The 23,384-nt window shown below is 38.7% G+C and overlaps 1 protein-coding gene across 1 annotated transcript in view; it reads right to left on the minus strand.

Moving 5' to 3' along the window:
- Positions 1-23,384, minus strand: part of RGS22 (regulator of G protein signaling 22) — a 61,149-nt gene that overhangs the window by 28,532 nt on the left and 9,233 nt on the right. Inside the window, exons 4-14 of the mRNA XM_026050012.1 lie at positions 19,422-19,643; positions 15,662-15,747; positions 14,029-14,194; positions 13,527-13,686; positions 10,179-10,845; positions 9,561-9,722; positions 8,458-8,646; positions 6,447-6,521; positions 6,037-6,142; positions 3,995-4,120; positions 2,059-2,160 (exon numbers count right to left, since the gene is read on the minus strand). Coding sequence (XP_025905797.1) covers positions 2,059-2,160; positions 3,995-4,120; positions 6,037-6,142; positions 6,447-6,521; positions 8,458-8,646; positions 9,561-9,722; positions 10,179-10,845; positions 13,527-13,686; positions 14,029-14,194; positions 15,662-15,747; positions 19,422-19,643 — 2,061 coding nt within the window. The remainder of the gene's footprint in view (positions 1-2,058; positions 2,161-3,994; positions 4,121-6,036; positions 6,143-6,446; positions 6,522-8,457; positions 8,647-9,560; positions 9,723-10,178; positions 10,846-13,526; positions 13,687-14,028; positions 14,195-15,661; positions 15,748-19,421; positions 19,644-23,384) is intronic.

Raw genomic sequence — 23,384 nt, forward strand, 5'->3', positions numbered from 1 at the left:
TGGGTGTAAAATTAAAACAAATTAAAAGAACATCATTTTAAACTGTCATGGATCAAATCCTAAGATTCAGTCTACAATAAAAAGCACATGAAGACAGTTTAGGTTTGGTTTAAATAAAGAGAAATTTATCATGTTTTTGGCTTTACACAGAATATCTCTGCTATACCCTAACTCTCTGATTACCAAGCATTAAGCAAGCTGGCTTACTTAATTAAGCTAGCTAATTAAGCTTGCTAATGCCACATTAAATGCAAGTTAGCATAACTTTCCTTAATGAAAAACGGGATTCACCTAAGCTGCTGTTGAATCTCCCATTTCTTGGTCCAGGAACAGGACTGAATTGTCACAACTGGGCAACGTCTTAACAGTTTCCCTTTATCTGCAGGTTAACCGAATACGATGCTGTCTCTGGAGCAGAACACCATGCAAGGATTCACTTCTGGAGTGGAACCTTAAGGGTCATTATAGGGAACAGACACGAGCAGCAACACTGACTACTTAGTTATTAGCATCTTTGCTTTTCTTTTTTACTGTTAGTGTTTTTCCTCATAACATTTTAAAATTATTGTGTCGCAAAGATGTTTTAAGACTTTGGAAAACAGACAAATAAATCACATAACCCAGACTTCTCCCAGAAGAGCATTCCCCGCCAAGGTTCCCAAAAGACTATCTAGTTAAGTGTGCAGCAAGCTCAGAGGCTCAGCTCTGAAGATGCAAGGACTGGGAGAAGAAGGCCAGGCTGCTTCAAAGTGCTGCTCCAGCTTCTTAAGTAAATGTTGTGACAGAGCTGGAGGAGTGTGGGGGAGGCAATAAGCCTACATACCTGATGTGAACTGGCTCACCATGCACATATACTGGGCAGATACTGAGGCAAAACAAGCAGTTTTAGGGATTAACACGAGGACAGCCTTCAAAGCCTTATGCCCTTAGCATCAGGCCATAAGTAGAGTGGGAGAAATAAATGACAGCAGTTCAAGTTAGCCAGTATGTGATGAGAGAGAGGAAGGAATCTGTGCCTCAATCTGTGTTTAGAGTTTCCAAATAACTAACAGTGATTCAGGTGGGAACTCTGGAGAAATACGCAGAATTCTGTCATTTGCCCTAGTGAAACTTTCAAGCTGAAAAACAAAAGACAAATTCAAGGAAGTCCAGATGCTCAACAACCTTAGCCATACAAAGGGACTATTCTGCACCCTTGTACAGACGTTTRTTCCAAGGACATGTGAAGCAACTTTGCTCTATTACAACATATATTCAAATATGCAGATAGGATATACTCCTACACCAGGCTTAGASAGGAAAATAGACCAAAGTTTCCCAAAAAAATTGTTTTAAAAGTTACTTGGAATGCTTCAAGTGATATCACACTGCTGCAGCCTCCTTCCTGGCAGCATCCTACTGGTCTGCAGTCAGCCATGGCTATCAGCACTCATGGCCTGTGGTAAATAAGTTTATTCTTACTCTGTAGCAAGACTTAAAGTGCATACTCAGTTAAGAGCAGTTATTTATAGGCAATATCAGCTCCTTGACAGTAAATGAGAGACTAAAGATCAAGTAGAGGGGAGAAATTGTGTAAGGAGAATAATGACACCTTGACACTCAGGAAAGGAAAACCAGGACTGATAACTTCCTTTTCCATGGCTAAGGTCACTATCTGAGATCTGGGCTGCAAGACTTGCCATTCTAACCCRCACAGAATATGGAAAGAAAGGTACAGTACTATTAGCTTCTTTATAAAAAATTCTATCGCTAACATTAACACTAAACAGACAGTTTCCAAATTCAGTACAGACTAGCAAAGGGGAGACTAGGTAAACTGAACATAACAGATAAAACTGGGAACAGACAGCAGAGCCTAGAAATCAAATCTGCATGTTTCACATTTAAATCAAGAAATTCCATGGTAACAATCCAAAGAGCTTCTTTTATTGTCCACAACCCAGATTTACTTTGGTGTTAGTTGTCAAGATTTGGAAGCCTTTCCACCTCCTGTCTTCTCTTCAGTCTTACACTGAACAAATGTATTTGTGAAAGGAAAACACATTATTTACAACTTACTTGAGCTTGCTTGCATATTTTAAAAGGATGAAGAGTTTCTTGGTAAAAAAGCTGATGATAAGCCTGTAGGTCAAACCAAAAGTACGCACTGTTCTCCCACAACTACAAATGAAAAGGGGAAAAAAAAAAGTAAGTTTCTGCTACACAAATATCAGGACTTTATAGGAGGTTGAGTTACCAGTGCAAGTAATTATTTAGCTCCTTGGGGTAACCATAAATCAAGCTCAATTTTAGATGGATTTAATTTTCTGTTGCATACTGGCAGAAGGACAACATTTTTAATGGCATTGTCACTGTAATACTCTATCTTTTATTGTATCCTTTGTGCATAATTTGCCATTAAAATTGTTAACATTGTTGTTAACATTTGAAGAGTAACCACATTTCAATGGCATAAAGCCAACACTTAGGAAGAAATGCTGATAATGGACATGCAGAATTTGTGCCATGCTAGAACAGCAATAATCAAAACAATTAAATACCATGTACTTGACATATGTTACCGTGACTATCATTACGATTTTATTATATACATTTCTGAGGCACAGAATCTTGGCCCCACTTCGTAATTTCAAATAAACATCAAAAGATCTTTCAGAAGAAGGGGCCTAGATCTTTTCCTTAACCCTGTTATTTTAATCACGTACTTATGGGGTGTGGATCTTACAAATGTGCCGAAAGGCCCATTACTGGACACTAGAAGAGGGCATTCCAAAAAGATAAGTGTGAGGAACTTTGCACCACAAACTGTAGCCTGTCAGACCTAGCAGATGARTGAAACAGGTTCCACGGGTGTAGGCAACACCTAAAAAAAACAGTCTTCTAAGGAGCTTGACACTTGTAAATACCAGACAGCATGTAGGTACTTATCTCCCACCAAAAAAAAAAAAAAAAAAAAAAAAAAAAAAGCTACTTTTCACATAATCACAGGATGGTTGAGGTTGGAAGGGATCTCTAGAGATCTAGTCCGACCCCCTGCTCCAGCAGGGACAACCAGACCATGGGGCATAGGATTTTGAAGATTCCAAAGGAGACTCCACAACCTCCCTGGGCAGCCTGTGCCAGGGCTCTGTGACCCTCACAGTGAAGAAGTTCCTCCTCACCTGGAGACAGAACTTCCTGTGTTTCAACTTACACCCATTTAACCTATTTTTATAAAGGTTTCTTTATAGGTTCTATAAAGGTTCTAATACACTTAATATTTTCAGCTTAAGGTATTAAGCTTTGGAAATACTGGCTCTTGCCTTCTGGTAGCCAAAGGCATTTCTAGCTACTGCTGCTGGATTCTGGGCTGTGCCAGCAGTGGAACAGATGTCCATCTTGATTGCATTGAAATCGCCGGTAAAGACTCAATGTTTCTGCAAAGCCACTAAACACTGACTCAGATTGATCACTTGTTCCAACCAATCCTCAGTTTACACCCAGCAATGAATGATGAGTCTGCTGACTGCAGAGAAGAAATAGTGTTATGTTTCTCAGAAATCCAAGAAGCTTCGTGGAAGCAGAAGAACGTTCTTAAAACATTGGAGATTTTGGATATCACTAGCCCAGCGAGTAAGAAGGAGGCAGATTATCATGAGTAATAGCATAGCAGATTTTCCATCTTTTTTAAAAATGTTTTTGTGGGTTAAGACCTCATTTTTTCTGCCAAGTTAAAGGCTAGTTTCTAAAAATGATTAGTCTTTTTTTATCCCTGATGGTACAATCAGATTTCCAATAGGTCTGAGACAGTTAGGATCTGACAGTTTGGTTAAGACCTGTCATTAGTTTCAATATACACACGAACAGTTTATTGTTGTTGAGGGATTGTAGTCTCACAAGTAATAATTCATCCAGTCATCAATCTTTCTTTCTCCAATTATTTTTTCAGCCTGGCTGCCCTCTATAACTTGGCACTGAGTCACTAAATTATCACAGGGTAGGAAAATGCTCATACCTTATTCCCTGACTTCTCGCAGAAGTGTGTGAAGTAGTAGCCTGCTCTGTTCTCCAAATAAAGAGACTGCAGCATGCTTTCCATTCTTGGTCCCCCTAGGACAGCACTGCCAGCAGCACTTTTCCCCTGGGGAAATAAAATATAATTATACAACAAGGAATAACAGGCTTTCATTATTTTCAAATGTCAGTACATTGCAATGGAGGGTCATGCAGTGTGTTCAATTAGTATCTTCATCCCAGGAAACCAGGCTCCATTTTCTACTACATATGCAGTTGATCATAACGCTCCATACTATTTTCCCACTAAATATTCGTGTTTGGTGAAATAAATCTGATGACTGAAGGCATATAGAATAGCAAAATGACCACACTAGCCCTAGGTGGTTCCTCGATACTTGAAACAGGAAAGCAATCCTAGTATTTTTTCCATCATTATCTCCTTAGCTCTGAACCAGTAATGCCCAGGATAGTAAACTGAGTTGCTTAGCACTGTAGCCTACCATCAAAAGTTGCCTTCGTTCAGGCTACTGCATTTTAAACTAACATACATTTTAAACTAACAGTTTAAAGGCAACTTTTGGTTCAAGCCTCAGAGCAATCAGTTATCATGGAACAAAAGCTACTTCTCTTGGAGTTACACCATTGAAGTCAGCATCAAAATCATGAACATGTTAGGGACAGGAAATCTCTGCCCTCTACTGACCTGTGCCTTCTACTAGAAGCATTTGAGGAAGAATATATCCATTTTTTTCAAAACTAACACAGAAGCCAGAGGAGTTTGCAACAGAATAATTTAGCTTTTGATGATCCCAAAGAAGTCAAGCTGGCTGTTGGTGGTGGTAGAAGCAAGAACAGGTGAGCATGGTGGCCAACAACCAGCTTCTTTCCAAATAGTGAGAATGAAAAAGGAYGGGAGGAAGCCAGGCCTCTGATACAGAGCAGGAAGATGCCACTTCCCCATATGACATTAAACTACASAAACCCACATTTTCCTCTATATCATATTGGGGTAGCGAAATGTAGGGTCTTGTTTGTAGGTTCCTATTCAGCCCTATAGGTGTAAGAGAATAGTATTTTSCTCCTATCAGCCACAGATAAACTCTACATGATGAAGATGTATAAAAGCTCATGTTCATGTTGTGAACATTTCCTCAATATAAGTTTCCAACTATAAATTTCCCCTAATTACAGTAAGAAACTTCTCTTCAGTTAAAATTAACAACAGCCACAGCAAAAGAAAATTATTTCAGTGAAGTAATAAGCAAAGAATGGTTTTGATGTGAAAAAAGCAATGATGTGCTCAACAGATCAACCTAGTCCACGTATGTGGAAGCAAGCTCAAATTTCATAGTATGCTTTTTGAGTTGTGAGACCATGGGTATCAATATCTCTAAAACAGCAAGCTGTTTCAGGAACATTCCACAGACATGAAAAGTTTGGGATRTATTTTAAATTGCCAAATCTTGACATCCCACATGCTCTATTTGTCACCTTTTAAGAGTTATTAAGAAAAGAGTCTTCTGTGCAGCCTGTCCCTCCTGAGGTTTTCTGGATCGAAAGCTTGCTTAGCAGGCAATAATTCAACAAACCAAAGAATTGAGTATGCAAGCAGTAAAGAGGAATTTTACAACTGATACATTTTCCTCTTATGATTTTTACTATTTTAATGACTTTCTAGGCCAGATTCAGCTCTTASTTACACTGTAAGCCTGGTATACTTTCCTAGGCAATCATTCCAGTGAAGCGTTCATCCAATGACTTTCCACAATAGCCCACTGAGCGCATGGTCACCATGGAAAAGATCAACACTTTCTAGTGAAAATAAACCTCTGTACATGCTATGATTTCTTATCAAGTAGATGACAGATACCACACAGAATTTTCTGACATTTTAATTACATCTCTGTACAAGGCAATGACATTTTCATAATGAAACCAATTTACAGAAGTCATTGACTTTAATATATTCCCTTTAATACTACAGAATAAAAAGTTTTAACCCGTCATTCAAGACACATAAAATCTTTAAGTGCTACTTACTTGGAGCAATTCAGCATAGGTGTATTTTCTACCACCCTTGTATTCTGAGTCTGCAATCTCATCCAAAGCTAAGCCACGAATTATGTCACTGCTTACTGATTTTGGCCTAGAACCACAAAGAAAGATGTTCAATACCTACTTGGTGAAAGACTAGAACTGYTTATAAAATAAAAACTAAGACGGGGTGTGAATCAGGTAAAATAGCACATTGAATAGTACACAAATTATTCTACCAGGAAGAAATCTCCCAAGCAAGCAGTCTATAGCATAACTATGCTTCAGCAAGCTGTACTAAACAACATATAAACAGCACTGCGCTAAACAAACATGTTCATCAAAACAGAATGATCCAAAAGCATTTCATAAATATCTGAGGTACAGAAAGAGGCACAAACAGCTTTTGTACCCACCTCTTTTTACTGCTAGAATCATTATCCTTTTGAGGGCTAGGACTTGGTGACAGGGTAGCTGATAGCCTTGATGATCTCCTCAAAGAGAAATCTGGTGTAGCTAGTTTAAATAAAGTTGTTGGTGAGCCAGTTCTACTTCTCTAAAATCATAGCAGAAAAACAGAGCAACTCAGATTTCTTTTCCACTTTGCTTTTTTTAATTCATTACTAACTACTCTAGATAACACTAACTATTCTAGTTAATTAACTAGTAACACCAACTACTTTAGATAATTAAAGGGTTTTCAGGACAATTTGTTTCCCTTTTTAATAATAATATGTAAAATTGCAAATTTCACAATGCTTCCCTTCCGAAGTTGTTCAGCACAACTTAATAATTTATATACATTTTTAATATATAATGTGTTTATATATAAATTACACACACACATGGTATATTTATACATTATATATGCTATATATTTGTATATTTGTATATACAATGTGTATGTGTATGTATAAAATACATAAAATACAATATCAATATAGCTTAAAAATTACATTTCAAACAGGTATAAATATTGAATGTGTATATGTACAGCATAACAAGGACRTCAGGTGACGAAAATGTGAGCAATGTTTTGTGAATTTTATACTAAGAACACCTTAAGCAGCTCAAAATCAGATACAGTCACTGCTCAGAGTAAGAYGAAAGGGAGCATTTTGCCATCTCAAAACTTTGAGCAAAATCATGCTACTGCTTTTGGGGATACGAGTTGCACCCAGAGTGCCTTTAGAAACTCAGCCTGACTTGCTGTGCTTTATAAACGCTTGCAAGCACTGTAGAGCTAAAAGGTTCAGAAGTCCAGTTTTCTCACAGCAGAACAGCTGGCAGAAAGAGTTGATCAACTGAGAGAGCTGTGGGTGCCAGAACAGTGTTTCCTCCAAGTGCTGAGCTCAGGAAACCCTGCAGAGACAGATCCTGTCCCCCTGACCTGCCTCTATTCCTGGGTCACAGCACACCTTGTAGGGCCAGATTGGCCCAGTCCGACATAACTTTCTCTGGCTCCCACTCCTACTGAGCTCAGCAGGAACCTGGCTCCTGGGCCCTTCTTCTTCTGAGCAGGAAATATATCCTACTGTTTTCCATCTATTATCTTCATTAATTACCTTCTTTTTTAGTAAGTTTTATATATGTATATATATACAGATAGACATATATATGTATATATGTATATATGTATGTATATATGTATATATATACAGATAGACATATATATGTATATATGTATATATGTATGTATATATGTATATATAGTAACCTAAAACTATCCAATTCAAAGTATTGGGATGTATTTGAACAGACCTGTGACACAGACCCTCCAATTCTTGATACTGGAACCACACCCTGGAGTCACATTGTTCCAGTACCTTCTCTCCTGAGGTTTGACACTCTTGTTGCTCAAACTCTGCAGCTTTCATTGGAGCCAACTCTCAAATTCAGGCTCCCAAGGAAGAACAGGCACAACTGGATTGGCCACCTACATGATACATGCTGGCCCTCTCTAGAAAATACATCCCACGTGTGGCTCGTTGAAAGTCTGTGGTGATGGAAACTGAGCAGAGCTCTGCACTTTTTATAAACAGAAGGGGAGATTTAGGGGAATGTTGCTGAAGCTGTAAGAATTACCCTGGATTAAGATAAGGCTGATTGAAGGGCAGAATATGCTTTGCTACATATATAATGTAGTTTGGAGGATGTTTACCTAAAATATTTCTCTAAAGGACTTGTGAAGTAGTGAGCATGTAACTGAGAATAGCATAAACTTGATTCAGTTTATGCTAAGCTGTTGCTTAAAATATAGTATTTTTTTACATTTTTATACTTGATCATCTGCAAGAAACAGGTCTCTCTTACTAAATCATGACTTGGTRGCAATTAGGGACCATATCCTTGTCTCACTGAATTCGAGGAGTTTTACCATAATTTTTGATGGGACCAGGCTTTGTTTCTCAGTGTTGTCACTGGAACCTACTTACTTGAGGATGGAAATGTGTTATCCTGGGCAGGCAAGACTTAGGTCTCAGTGGCAGCAATGATACCATTTGTGGGAAAGGATCGATGTCTACCCTTGGTCTCTCCTGGTGTGTGTGCCAACGCTTCAGTTCTGCACTGGCCATTCGTATTGCTGTTGAATGAGTGACACAAAATCTGGGACCCCTAGAGGGGAAAACAAAAGTTAACAAATAGAATTTCCATGAAACTAGGCTATTTGGCATTTTTTCATGATGATTTTTGCTATATCTATATATATGGTTTACTGTGTTGCTGTAAGCACTTAGATTTAAAAACAAGGCAGTATAAAAGATATATTTAGACATTGCACTCTTCCACAGCTAAAAACAAACTACATCTAAAAAATCTTCGACTGCAAATACTGCACTGTAACAGAGTTGTAAAAGATGCCTCATCCTTCCCATGGCAAGAATAGAAAAGGAACGCAGGTCACAGGACAAAACCACAATTCTCATGAGACTCAGGAGACAGCAAAGGTCACAGTTGCAGGTATTTGTCCGTGTCTGCCATTTGTTGATATCCTCCAAGGAAGTGGGATCTTTACAAATTTAGCTCATGTTTTGGAAGCAGGTTAGAATTTGTATCCTTACTTAAGCTGTCAATAGGTAAAAAGGATGTTGTATAACATTGAACAGTAAAGTCTTGGGGTCAGACTTCATGCAGATGTATACCTAAAGCAGCTACATAAACTTGAGAAGGGCTGTATGGGGGTAAGATAGCAGTGAATTAACCTTTACTGCCTGGAGGGATATGTCCACATCTCAGCATGAAGTTTAGTAAAACGATGCCCATGGTGCCTATATGCAAGGTTACTCAGCTGCTACTGGTAGCAGCATAGCAGGGAGCTCAGCAAGGTAGATTTATCTGGCTTCTCAGCAGGTTGCAGTGCAGGCCAACCTCAGCTGCAAACGCTGAGGCAATATCCTCTAGCATTTATGCTGATACTGCTTCCCATAATTGTAATGCGATAAATGAGATGAAATAGATGTTTCTAAGGGGCTCATTAAAGGGAAATGTGTTAAGGAATAGAATCTTATTTTAACTTCATATATTCATACCAGTAAAGGAGTAAAGGTTTCACAACTTCAGGTTGAATCTGTCTTAAGTGCGTTATATTCCACTGATCTCCACGTAGTAGATCTAATCTGAGCAGAACTTCTGAACTGAGGCAATAATCTCCACCACTCAGCAGATAGAGTTTTTTCATCTTGTCAAGCTGCCTTGAGTCAACAAAAAGTCACACAGGCCTATGTCAAATGCCATACAGAAATAAGCACAGTTCATCCTACCTGATTAAAYTGCTGTCATGCAACATTTCTTCTATAATAAATCGCAGAAGTCAAAATATTTTTTTGCACAAATTAGAGCCAGGTTTTGTGTAGGATAAAATACTTAAGTACATTAGGATAGACAATCTAAATTTAGTAAATCCTTTCATTAAAGCAGTTTGTCATTCTGACAAAGAAAAGGTTTTGTCAGTTTTGTCAGCTGTGAAGTCAGTCCTGACTTACCATGTCAGGACACTCATAACTACTTTAACTACATTCCCTGTATTCACTCATTTAACTGTATTCACTCATTTCCATTACTTATTCTACAGTCTTAACACCTGCATTAACCTAGCCAGGTTACAAGTATTAAAATAAGTGGAATAAGTGCTAAATAATGGGAAATACCTTTGCTGCTTTCTGGTGCCCTTAAGAACCTTCAGTCGTTCGATATCCATCCAGAGCCACCAGTACCTCTCCCCAAGTGTTCCTTGAATGAACTTCTTGAATCTTTCAAACTCATGTCTGTTGCCAATGTCGTAAGTTCTGTGACTGGTGCACCAGGCAGCCCTGCTATCTGCCCCTTCGCTTTCCGAACTCGATCGTAAACTTACTTCTTCAATATCACGTTCTGGCACCACACACTTAGAGTCCAAGGCATTAAATGGAGAAAAACTCTGAGAAAAGAGTGGTTCTGTAGTACCAAGGGAAACTTCCTTATTTGCTAACTCTTGTATAAACACCTTAGACAATTTATTGAAATCCACAACATTCTCACTCTTGGCAACTGGCTCACCAATCAAGCTTGAAATGGCTTCCGTCAGTATAAACTGAACATAAGCTGATATGAATTCCTCCACAGTTTGAAAAGTATTAACTCCCTGTTCATTTTCTTCTTTTGCTGCACTCTCCCATTTCTGGCCTACATAAACCGTTAATTGACTGCGGGAAGCAGCAATAGCCACAGCAGAACCCTCCTCAGCCTTTCTGGATCTCTTCCTGGATTTTGCTGGCGCTGTCCTTGAAGGGGAAATGAAACTCCGCTGGTGAGATTCCGTAGACAAGGAACCTGCTTCTGCATTAAATTAGAAAACATAATTGAACATCCTTTTGACTCAGAACTGTCTTCTTGCACACTAAAGTTTTCAAGTTAAAACAATGCAATGTATTTATATCACACRGCTGCAGAGCAATCAGAGCACATCRTGCTGCAGCACCAGGAAGAGCGGAGGTGCTTCTGCTGTGCTCCGTGTCCACAACCCCAGCCCCAGGACTCAGAAGCTCATTCCCCATTAAATTCCATCAGAGAGCAGAGTTCAGGAACAATTCCCACCTAAGCAAATTGCCGTGTTTACTCAGCTGAGCATCCCAGCTCCACAGAATTTGTTAAAACACCTTCTTGTCCTGCAAGACAAGGTGTTTTCTTCTTCTGGTTTGTTCTGGTTTCTGCTCTGAGGRTTTGTGTATAGTTTGATCACAGTTACAGTCTGCAGCAAGACTGGTTTTAGTTTTTTGTTTTGTTCCTTTTTATTCAGCCCGGGGAAGGTAGTAAGTCATTGCTTCTTGTCTAGATATGCTGAAAATAAAAGCCTGATTATTGCAAAAGATCATCAAACAGGCTTCTTTCAGTTGTTCAAAATCTTGACATATGAAGAAAGATTACAAAACAAAAGATTACGTTAAGGACTGTGGACACATTAAATAATACTGTAGTCCCATCTGTTACCTAGAAATTGTTCCTTTCCATTTAGAGATATTTGATTTGTAATGAGTTCAAAACAGTGATCAATCCCTCTTTTCTYTTTCCCTCTCATCTCCCCTGCTTTGTTCCTTTTATCCCCCTCCATCTCCTCAGCCTCCCTCTCTGTCTGACTCAGTGCAGCTGCACTTGATGCTTTTAACCATGCCCTTTCATCCCACTCTGCTATGCAAGGAACCTACTGCTTTAACTGATTCAGCTATGTTTTCCAAAACTGCTTCCAAAAGTTCCAAAACTTTTGGCAAATAAGGTATTTTTGGTGTGTGTTAGCAGAGAAGACTTCSACCTTATACATACAGCTTACCAAGATTAGTGCTGCTACCACTGTCCGAGTCAGCCATGTAAAAGTGAGCAGAAGGGCTACGCGTGTTCTGAACAGCAACAGAATCTAAATGAAAGAAAAAACAAAGCCATAATTCTACTGAGGTTTTGCAATATCTTCATACCAATTTAGTTTATCACTGCTTTAGTTTAAGCAGTAAATTGGTATTAGATAAACAAAAAGTTCCTTATATTTATGCTCTCATACTCTGTTGTATTGCTAAGACAAATATGTGGTCTGGTTGAGTTGCATTATGAGTGAGGAGGATGCTACAGCCCTCTGGTGCACATGTCACAAGTGCATCAAATCGTCCTAGAAAAGGACTAAAGTTCTCAGATCCAAGTCATATTTGTAATGTTATCAGCCTATGTTTTTCCTTATGGTAGTTTAATCAAAAAATAGCAAATTGTCATTGCCTGTTTCTCACACTGGAAGATGACAGTATCAGCCACTGACACGGGTAGAACTATCAAATAGAAACTTGGCACAGAAATTCCCCACTCTGTGATTACATAATTTAATGTGGAAGCACATATGGCACATAGATGAATATAAAATCAATGTAATTTAAAATATCTTTCCTTATTTTTAAACCATTTCAAATATCATCCCTTGACAAAGAAAAAATACAACTTCTCAGTACTGTTCTGTGAAACTGAAACACGAAGAATGATTTCAGAGGACCTATGAGAATTGAGGAGAATGAGAAGTATACAGCTCTRGAGCAATCACAAGCCAAACGGCTAATAGTTTTGCTCAAGAGGCATCAATTTATAAGCTTGATACAACTGAGAGAGCAAGGAATTCACATTGGATCATCCAAGCAAATACCTTCCTCTTCGGCTACTGAACTCTTTCTCATTGCAGTTGACCCTGAGAAACTTAGTTGAAGCCATTTATTACTTCTGTTTCCTGATGTSTACATCAGGTGAACACTGTGCCAAAAAATAATTCTCTAACTGAAAGAATGCTAGATTTCCCGGGAAATAACAATAAGTAAGAGCAGTAAACATATGTAAAATAATGGTCAATATTATAAAAAAATTTGCAGTGAGAAGATATAAACTAGCTATTGAGGCAAAACGTCTGGTTACAGAACAGTGGAAAAACAGGTTTTCCATAGACCTATGCCTAACTCACAACAGTTCAGAGCTGCTCTGTGGTAGAGTGCTCTGCAATAACTATCCACTTGTGGCCTCTCTGCTAAAAGCACTGCAAAAATTAGTAGTAGACTCATGAATCAAAACCAAAGGCAACTAGATTAACTTTGTTACTAATGCATGAATCAGCRATGTGTTTCCAGAGGTAATCTTGATGAGTTTTGGAAAAAGAATTAAAAAAAAAGAGTAGCAAAAAGAATTGCTGTGTGTTCCACTTTCCAGCTCAGCCTGTGAACTCCACATTCCCAGCAGAGCAGTTTTGAAAGAGGAATGGCTGCTTCTTTCTCTGTGAAAGGGGGAGATACAACTCCTAGCATACTCCTACGTGTTGAGACTTCTCTGTTCATCTTGTTACTGCCTACAAAATAGAGGCTAACCTAGGCAATCTTGTGCAACTCTGTTCTTTTGCATGCAGTAGAATACYCAGAGTACTAAGCAGACATAGCAGCAATTCCTTAGAAAGTCTTTTATTTCTACCTGGTCAGACTTACTATAACTGAAGCTATATTGCTTACCTAGAAAGGCAGGTTTTTCACTTAATAAATCATTTCTTTCATGCTGACCAGGGAAAAAAGGAGCATCTTGACTCTGACGAGAAGCTAAAGGATCTGCACTTTTCACGGATTCACTCTGTTTTGCTAGTGTAAACCAATCCTCTGTCTGAGAAAGCGTAGCCTAAAAAAAGAAATGTCATTAATTCATGATTTTCTATTTATTGTAATGTTTCAGAGACTAGGGGTCTTACTGGGTGAAGTCATTTTATAATCTCTGTTTGTACAGATTTCCATRGTGGTAGTTCCCAGTGAAAGCTGCCGCATGACAACAGCTGAGCACACTTTTAGCACAGCAATGCCTTCTTTTTAAGCTGTGGAATGACCTTCTACTGTAGTACAGAGAGCTTTGACAGAAAGGGTTATTCAGAGAATCAGTTGTCCAATTAGGCTGTGAGGACAGCTATGGAAACTTAAGGCATTCAATCTAGCTTAATGTTATACCCAGCAAGCATGTTTATTTTACCTTGCCAAGTGAAACATAGAATTTCTTCATAGTGGATGAAGTGGCATCCTCCTCGGGGAAAGGAGGACTTGGGTCTCTCTTCCTTATCCAGGGATAGTAACCTCTGTCTATAATGAAATTAATGCCAGTCTTGCTCCATTTTACCYGTGATATCAGCTTAGCTAGCCTGAAATTAAATGTTGAAACAAGAAAGTAGTTGATTATAGCTTTTAGTCAGAGAAGCAGTTGTTTGTTTTATCCCTAAAATAGATAATAAAAACCATGATCATTCTAAAAATAAATTGCTACAGGGAACTTTATGATTTCACCCCTCGCCTGCTGTCACATATGTAAACACCAGCACTGCCGTTCCATAGTCCATCAAGTTCACAGATGGTGGCCTGCTTTGCATTATGAAGCTCTACCAGCAAAACTGTTTTCTGTCAGGATGATCTTGCATATATCCATGCGGTTCCAAACCCTGCCAAGAAACCCTTGAACATTTTGATTGCTAAAACAGAACCATTTCCCAATTTGCAGAGCCCTGTACGAGCACCAGACCCCGCATTTCCTGCTCCTGATATGAGCAATATTCCAGCAAGAGTGCCACAGCAGTGATCATCCTAATTGAACTTGGAGATGCTTGTTGCTGGTAACAAAACAGCTGGTGCTATCTTGCTCTGCTATATGAGAGCTTCACTCCAGTACAACCATGTGAGTGTTAGTGTGGCCCTCACAATGTCCAGAAGATCAGGTATAGTTAAAACTGTATGGTTATGAAGAGGGTGCTCTGAGCTCAAGAACGGTGTCAGAATTGACTAGGTTAAGTTAGAGAGTACTTTAGCAAGGCACAGGTTAATAGAAAAAGAAGCCTCAGTATCCCCACTTTTGGAAGGCAATAGGATTTCACTGTAGGCTTAGGATAGCTTTATCTGTTCTTTAAACACATAAGTACAAGTTCCCATTTTATCATGTCAGCTTATCTTGATCTGGATTCAGGAAAGCAACTTAAAACACTGTTGTCAATGGAAATTAAGCATAAATTTAATTTGCATTTTAGGTCTCCTAAGACACACTACCACTCTCAGTACCTAGACACAGCTTTAAGGATGTAGAGGCAAATCCTTCCAGAAAAGAAGACTAAACCTTCTGAACAACTTGCAGAGAAACTACAGATCATGCAATTATTCCATGGCATTCAGCAGAGAGCCTTGCAAAAAGAAGCCTGACAGGACTTCATGACATGGCCCAAAGATACAAAGCAATAATTAATTAAAAATTAAAATTAAAAATTAAAAATTAAAAATTAATTAAAAAATAAAGACTGACTTTCTCTTCTAATTAGATTTCATAGGTCTACATATCAATTAGAGAGACACAAGCACATTGGTAGCTCTGTGGAAGAGAAATTCAGAAAAAGATAAACGCAACTTTTACACTGAAATGCTGTAATACAGTATGTAATTCATGATCAAGGAAAACTACAGAATGAAAAGTGAAAATAAATAACTGATTTTAATTTATCCAGGTCACTAAAATGCTAAAATTAAACAGGACAAAAGACATGAGAAAATATTTTAAGGTTATTGTCAAGATAAATTAGGCAGAGGACATAAAGTTTATAACTGAGAGAGAGCATAAAAGATTGCAATACCTGTATTCAAAGTAACAGTCACTTTCTAGAAATGCTGGAAGTCTCTCTTTCTTAACCCATTGAATTGCTTGTTCTCGATGAAGACGCTACAAAAAAGGAATGCCCAAGATTTGCATAATTCTTGTCTTTCTTGTATTTTCTGCCATGCAACTGATTCTCTCCATCCCTCTCCTATGGAAGCATCGTCTCAGAAAACAAAGGTACAATGAATATTACCTTTGCTATCCAGTCGTGCTGGGACATTGAGTTAATTTACCTACCTGTAACAGTTCAGAAGGTCTGATTCTGATTTCACCTATGTGTGTATAACTATGTTAACAAACCATGGGTGATTTTTGTTCAATACCAATGGACATAAGAATCATGCCTTTACTGTACAATTCTAAATGCAAATTAAATGTCAGATGCTCATCCATTTTCGGCCATAGGAAACTACTATTTTCGCTGATTATATCACATATTTTATAAATAAAAATATGTTGCATTTTTCCTCCGTGACTTGAAGAACAAGGAAGCCTTAACTTAGCTTATCCTCCCAGAATGGGCTAACTGTGGAACAATATCAAAGAAACCAAGAGGCGACCAGCTATCACATTTTCCAGTTTTATGCTGGAACATTACACAATTGCATTGCACACATTCACTCTTTAAATGGAAATCTAAGTGAGAGTGCAGAAGGCCTTTCAGCAGGTCCATGTCCCTGAGCCTGGTCAAAGCAGCAGCTTTGGGTGCTTCCAGAATGATTTGGAGAGCAAAGGGAGGTGTTGAGCAGTGAGCTACCCAGAGCCAACTAACCAAAGAATAGGCCTACACGGAGGACAAGTTTTCTGAATATGAGCCAGAGTGAGCCATAGCTGTTCCTATTAGAAAACAGTCTGACACACAGCACACTGCCTTTATTTTATTTTAAGAGCGCTCTTTTTTCTCTAAGGAGATGACCTGTTCTGTTTATTTGATGCATGGTGGAATTGATGGTTTGAAGGAATGTGGTAATTCCACTTTTCCACAAATACAAGTGAAATTTGGAGAAGGATGGAATACTGATATTTTTGCTACTTGCTCTATCAAACAATCGGTTCACGTAGATTACATTTTAAATTTTCTTTCCGTGATCTAATATTTCATTAGTGACAAGGGTAATTTCTGCTTCATAGGTCATCTGTAGGGGATTAAAAAATCTAAATTACTTACAAAGTGGGTGGTTTCATTTAGAAAGAAGAAAATATTTCAAAATATGGAAAGCTTATATTGGCTGTGGCTCATATAGTGTAATTTGTGGAGATGAAGACTAATTACTCCCAACCACAGAGTCTATGCCTCCTTTTGCTAACTGACAAGCTCTTTGGAAATACAGAAGACTGTCTCTTTATTTTGGCCAATCAGTCAGCATTTAATATTTATGTACTTACTGACTCACAGCCCAGTTTTTTATCTAAGTGATTCGTAACATGTCCCTGTCTATTCATAGCTGGTACACAAAATCATATGTTCTATGAGCAGGAAAGAACATCCACGCTTTCCTCTTCCCCAGAGAAGAAGTGCTACACTTAATCTGATGGTTTTGTTACCTTGGTTAGCTTCCTTACCCAGCCAGCCGTAGGCCCTGCTGGGACCCAATCCAGCAAAGCTTTTAGCACATCTTTAAGCTTAAGCATGTGTTTAACTTCACTTGATTGAAGTTAAACACCTAAGAGCTTTGCTGAACTGGGGGTTCTCTGAAGTAGGATCCATGGGGTGCCAGACAGTTTCTTTCCCTACTGGTCCCATCCACCCAACCCTGCATATCTATCTTTTTTCTTAATATATTTTCCTCAGGAGATGATTTTGATGATTGATGAGAAGACACTTTCTTCCTTATCTATAATTTGCAAGTGCACAGGCAGATCATTTCCTTATAAGTAAATTTGTAAGAGTCTGAAAGGGAAGTAAGGAAAAAAGCAGAGAAARATACTATCCCATGTATTTCTCAGGCTAGGTAAAAAATTAAAATTTAAAATCAGGCTTCAGCTTGGAAGGCACACTAAGACTGTCAGATCACAGCCTAATGGGCCAGTGATGCCACTCAAGGAATATAATATTCAACTTTRTGTGTATTGTATGAGTGTAATATGCAATTTTGAGTCTCTTCAGTCAGTGTGAAACAAGCAAAGAAAAAAACAGCCCAAGCAAAGGAGGCAACATAGCTCCAAGCCTGAAAGATCAAACCCCATTTGATTGAACTGAACTGTTTGATGAAATTGGTCTACAAATTCTTCTGCTTGGTCAGTAACAGTGAGGTTAGCCTTGAGATGCCAAACTGAAGTTGATAAGGCAACCCAATTACTTGGTCAGTAAAACAGCTCCCTCTCTAAAAAAGGAGAAACATCTCCCTCCTGCAAAAATGCATAAGAAAGTGCATAGGGGTAAAGTGCTCCTTACAAAGGCCATAATGGTTCCCATTTCTGGAAATTCCCCTAGAGAAGGAAATGTATTCTAGAATAATGCAGGCACTCTTTGTTCCAATCCACATGAAAGACATAAGAAATAATGAAGGCAAGGTGGTGGCTTTGAATTTGTCAAGAAGGCTGTCCACAGTTGCAGTGATGTGAGGTCATCCCGGAAAGCAATCTTAACCACTCTTGCTCAAGCACACAATATTTCTTCAGTTAAATCCTGAGTACAAATAAGAAATCAAGAACAGCCTTTTGGCTTTTGTGCTCTCAAGCAAAGTTTTCTGAGAAAAATCACCTAATGTGGTAGAAATATCTCTGAACCTTGTCCTGTTGTACCATTTGTACTTCACATATACCTAGTCTACCAGTTTATACACAGATAAACTCCTCTTTGTYTCCCGTTACCATCAATTTGCTAAATGTCATTGCCTTTTGACCTCTCCCAGCACTGTGTTTTCTTTTCTGAAAATCATTAAGCTTATGCTGAACAAAGTCAGTTATAACTCCCTGATTTTCTATTAGCTTTCCAGCTATGACATAATACAGAGCAGCATCCTCTTAACATGTGGCAAGACCTTAGACTGGCCTTGAATGAAATGAACTCACATCAGTTACACCAATGCAAATTAAGCAGAAAAGGAACAAATAATGTATCCCAGTGACATTTGTTTTTCTCTTCTAACACTATTATATTATGGTAGGCTCACAGGATAATTCCAAAGATGAAGAAAGTCCCGAGAGTAAACAGGTGAACATACCAAAATTCATAGAGTCTGAGCAAAGCTGATTTTATTTTTTTTTCTGAATTCCAACCTATCTCTTCATTAATATAGCTTTCTTGTTGCCAAAGGTTATTTTTTCTGGCCATTTCAATTGATGCTAATCATGTAAATCCTTTGGGAATTAATGGAAGAGAGACTTATGTGTTGCCAGACCACAGATGAGCTCATAGCCACATAAGGAAATTAATTAATAAGGAAAGACTGAGATGCATTAGTTTCAGTCAATTTGCACATTCCAGGGATCACTAGTAAAGTAACTGTTGTCATAATATTTTCTCTTTTAATATTAAAAAGCATTCAGACCACACAAATGAATCCTGCCCTACAGAACCTTCAAAATTCTGTGCTACAGGATGTATATGTGTAACTCCATTCACTTGTCTGGTAGACACATGTGCATTGCAGGGCATAATTTGGCCCATCATTATGTTTTCCTAACGTAAATTAACATTTTTCCCAAGCTAACAAGCCAAACACAACAATAACTACTGCCAGTATCTCTACAGTAAGATCTAAATATAAACTCAGTGGCTATAAGATGCTTACCATAGTGTTGTAATTTGGATCAATATTCAAGGCTGGAGAAGCTTTGCTCTTTTTGGAAAGCTGCCCATCATTCTTTGCTTTCCTTATAACATCATAAATGGGGTTGGGAGGTTTCTGGTCATGCAGAATTTTTTTCAGCTGGCTTTCCAGGCGCTGAGGGGCATCATCAACTACTTCAAAAACCCCAAAATCAGGGTTAAACTTAACCGGCTGGGCAAAAGTCTACAAAAGAAATACAGAGTTTATAATATTTCTATAAAGGAAACCTTTCATTTCAAAAAGTTACTTTTTATGGTATAGAAGCATCCTGCAGAATTTGAGTTGGAATCATAAGGCTGCTTTCCCCTCCATATAGCAAAATAGTAATTCTTCTGTACTCTTGTTCTGTAGTCTGCTCACTGTAGAGTTTTACATCATATTCTTATCTGTTATCTCTTAATTGCCAAAAAACTAAATTGCTCTAGAACATACACCATCTTTTTTCATATGACTTCAGCAACTGTTCTACAGGAGACTACTGCAGACCTCAGAGCTGCGGTTAGTCCCCCATTCATTACCACAACAAATTAAGACCTGAAAACATTAATAATGTAGGAGACTTGTTAAGTATAAGATGCATTTGGAAAGAATGATTTTGAAGCTTCCCATTTCATATTTTGATGGATGTGTAAATCTGGACTTGCAGAATATATAGGTAAGATTTTACCTCTCATTGTTACTTAYAGGTCAAGGACCTACCAAAAGCTATGATCTATTGTAAGTTTTAATGTACACCATCATTCACTCCAATACTGTATAATATAKGATTTAGTTTCAACTTTGGCTCTTTAATTGTAATTTTGGTCAACTCAAAAAAAAAAAAAAAAACATTGCAGATGTATACATGAAAACAGAGCACAGAATCATTCATCTTTCAAGTTCTGTTGTTAGATATCTCCCTGCATTTTCTTCTGAAAGACCTTCACACTTCTTTCCAATTCTCTTTCACTTGAAAGGAAAAGGTTGAAAATATGGATGGATTTCACAAAAACCTTGGAGGACACCCAAGACATTTATGAAAATGAGGTTATATAATCAGCTCTGCACTGAGTAGTAGGGCATGAAGAACTGAATAAAAGAGAAGTCTGAAACCCTGCCCACATTCAGATCCAGTGCCAAAACTCCTTTTGGCTTCATTTCAGACAGAGTCCCACCTGGTGTTTTTACAATTGTCATTCTCCTGCACTTAACAACACTTTACTTTTTCAAACACTGTATTTTTCATTGCATTTTATTCTTTCATTTGTTACAGCATGTGTATAGAAATATATATATTTAGATATGCATATAAACCAGACACACTTTGTATTCATACTACAGAATCACAGCATGGTTAAGGTTGGAAGGGACCTCCAGAGATCATCTAGTCCAACCCTCCTGCTCCAGCAGAGACACCCAGAGCACAGGGCACAGGGTTTGAAGATCTCCAGAGAAGGAGACTCCAACAACCTCCCTGGGCAGCCTGTGCCAGTGCTCTATGACCCTCACAGGAAAGTTCTTCCTCACATGAAGATGAAACTTCCTGTGTTTCAGCTTATATCCATTGCTCCTATCAACTTACACCTATCGCATACTATCATAACCACCACTGAGAAGAGTTTGGCCCCCTCCTCCCTACATTCTCCTCTCAGGTATTTGTACATGTTGATCAGATACCCCCTCAACCTTCTCTTCTCCAGGGAAAACAGGCCCAACTCAGTCTCTGCTCATACAAGAGATGCTCCAGTCGCTTAATCATCTTTGTTGCCCTTCACTGGACCCTCTCTAGAAGCTCCACATCCCTCTTGTCCTGGGGAGCCCAGAACTGCACACAGTACTCCAGGTGCGGCCTCACCAGAGCTGAGAAGCAGGGCAGGATCCCCTCCCTTGGCCTGCTGGCAACATCCTCCTGATGCAGCCAGGATCCCATTGGCCTTCTTGGCCACGAGGGCACTAAACTTGGTGTCCACCAGGACTCCCAGGTCCCTCTCYGTGGAGCTGCTCTCCAGCAGGTYGACCCCTAATCTGTACTGATACCTGGGATTATTCCTCCCCAGGTGCAGGACCCTGCACTTGTCCTTGTTGAACCTCAGGAGGTTCCTGTCTGCCCAACTCAATGCATACATAAGTTGAATATACACTACATATATCCAAGTACCTTGTAGGATATTTTGACTCTATTTTACACAATTATAAGTTCAAAGTAATCATGTAAGTGCCAGCTAGTTTGCTGCTTCTCTTTAAAGTTCCCTGGCAGACTAATGTCATGCAGAGTGATGCCTAGGGTCAAACACTCACAAATGTGTCCCATAGTGGCTCACAGTGCAGGCTCAGCCTGGCAAAGCACATGGCATTTGAGGGCTTTAAATTCACCTAGGACATCAAGATCTCACTGCCATCACCATGCACGGAATTGTGTCTGTTTAGTTACCTAATTTCCCTAGAAGATGTGTTCTTGGACACCTTGTACCCTTTTGGGCATTAATTCTGCCCAGGGTACTTTGCATGTTTTAGTGCCTTTTCTCTAGAAATACTGAACTGCATTTTAAAATACTGAACAACATTTTAAAGAGGTTTTTATGTCCTGCAGATTTCTCTATACTTCACTCAGAGCTCCTCCCAAATTATTATGTGTACCTTTCATTTACATTCAAACCTAATTTTGGCTCCTTTCAGCTTTTACAAGACTATTTGCCCTTAATAATCTTTAAATGTATTTTTCATTTTTTTGAAAAAGTTACAGAAGAAAATACAATAAGAAACAAGGTGCTTCATTATCTCTGGATTTTGAATGGTTTTGTTTGCAGAAAAAAGAAAAAAGTAAACGAATGCAAATTACACAATCTAGGGCTACTGGACTAGACATGACCAGATTATTTTAGTTCTGTGGTATTCAAATTGAAAACTAACCAAAGACAACATTAATTCATCAGGCATATCTACTTTTTACTGAATCCATTGTAACTTACTCTAGGTCTAGGTTTTTAAATACATATTCTAATTAAATGAACAGAAAACATCTGGCAACTTTAATGTAGTGAAAGAGATGCCAATGACAACTTTTAAAATGTAAATTGTGTTGCTATTTTGGGTGCTTGACCACAAATCTTTGATAAGACACATTTAGTAATGGAACAAAAGAACAGACACTGATGAGATAAAAGGATTAAGCTGTTGGATACAACCTATTTTAGCAGAACAGCTGCATTTGGCCAAGGTGTACTTTCCTGTCCCCGGGAACATCAAGACACAAGGCATACTGTCCTGTATCACCAAGAGAGCAGCTTGGAGATCAAGGCAAGCAATCATTCCCCTTTAATGGACACTAGTAAGGATGCATCTGGAATACTGTATCCAGCTTTGAGTCCTGTACAAGGAGGATCTTGGTAAGCATGAGTTCAGGAGAGAACTATGGAGGTGGCCATGGACTGGAGGACTTGTCCATGAGGAGAGGCAGAGGGAAAGGGATGGCTTTGTGGGGAGATCACCACTATTTACAAGCAGGTAACTGAGAAGATAGAGTTGGACTCTTCGCAGCAGTGCAGGGCAGGTGGACAAGAGAAAATGGTCATGTACTAAAATGGAGAGGCATAGATAGATATAAGGGAGGAAAAATATCAGTACAGGAATAATTAGGCACTGGAAAAGACTGTCTGAGAGATTGTGGAACTTCAGTTCTTGGAGGTCTTCAAAACCTCACCAGACAAAGCCATCGGTAACTCGGCTGAATTTGCTGACCCTGCTTCCAGCAGGAGGCTGGACTACAGACCTCTCAATGTCCCTTCTGAGCGATCTGTGATCCTGTACAAACCCCAAATTCTACCAGACGGAAGATTTCAATGAAGTCTCATATAAAAGCATTTGAAAACAGTTACAGCTTTTCTGGAGGAATATATTTTACATTCTTGCTTCAAAAAAAAAAAAAAAAAAAAAAAAAAGAATAAA

The sequence above is a fragment of the Nothoprocta perdicaria genome, unplaced genomic scaffold, assembly GCF_003342845.1.
Source record: "Nothoprocta perdicaria isolate Ctin4 unplaced genomic scaffold, notPer1 scaffold_64, whole genome shotgun sequence".
In the NCBI taxonomy this organism is placed as follows: domain Eukaryota; kingdom Metazoa; phylum Chordata; class Aves; order Tinamiformes; family Tinamidae; genus Nothoprocta; species Nothoprocta perdicaria.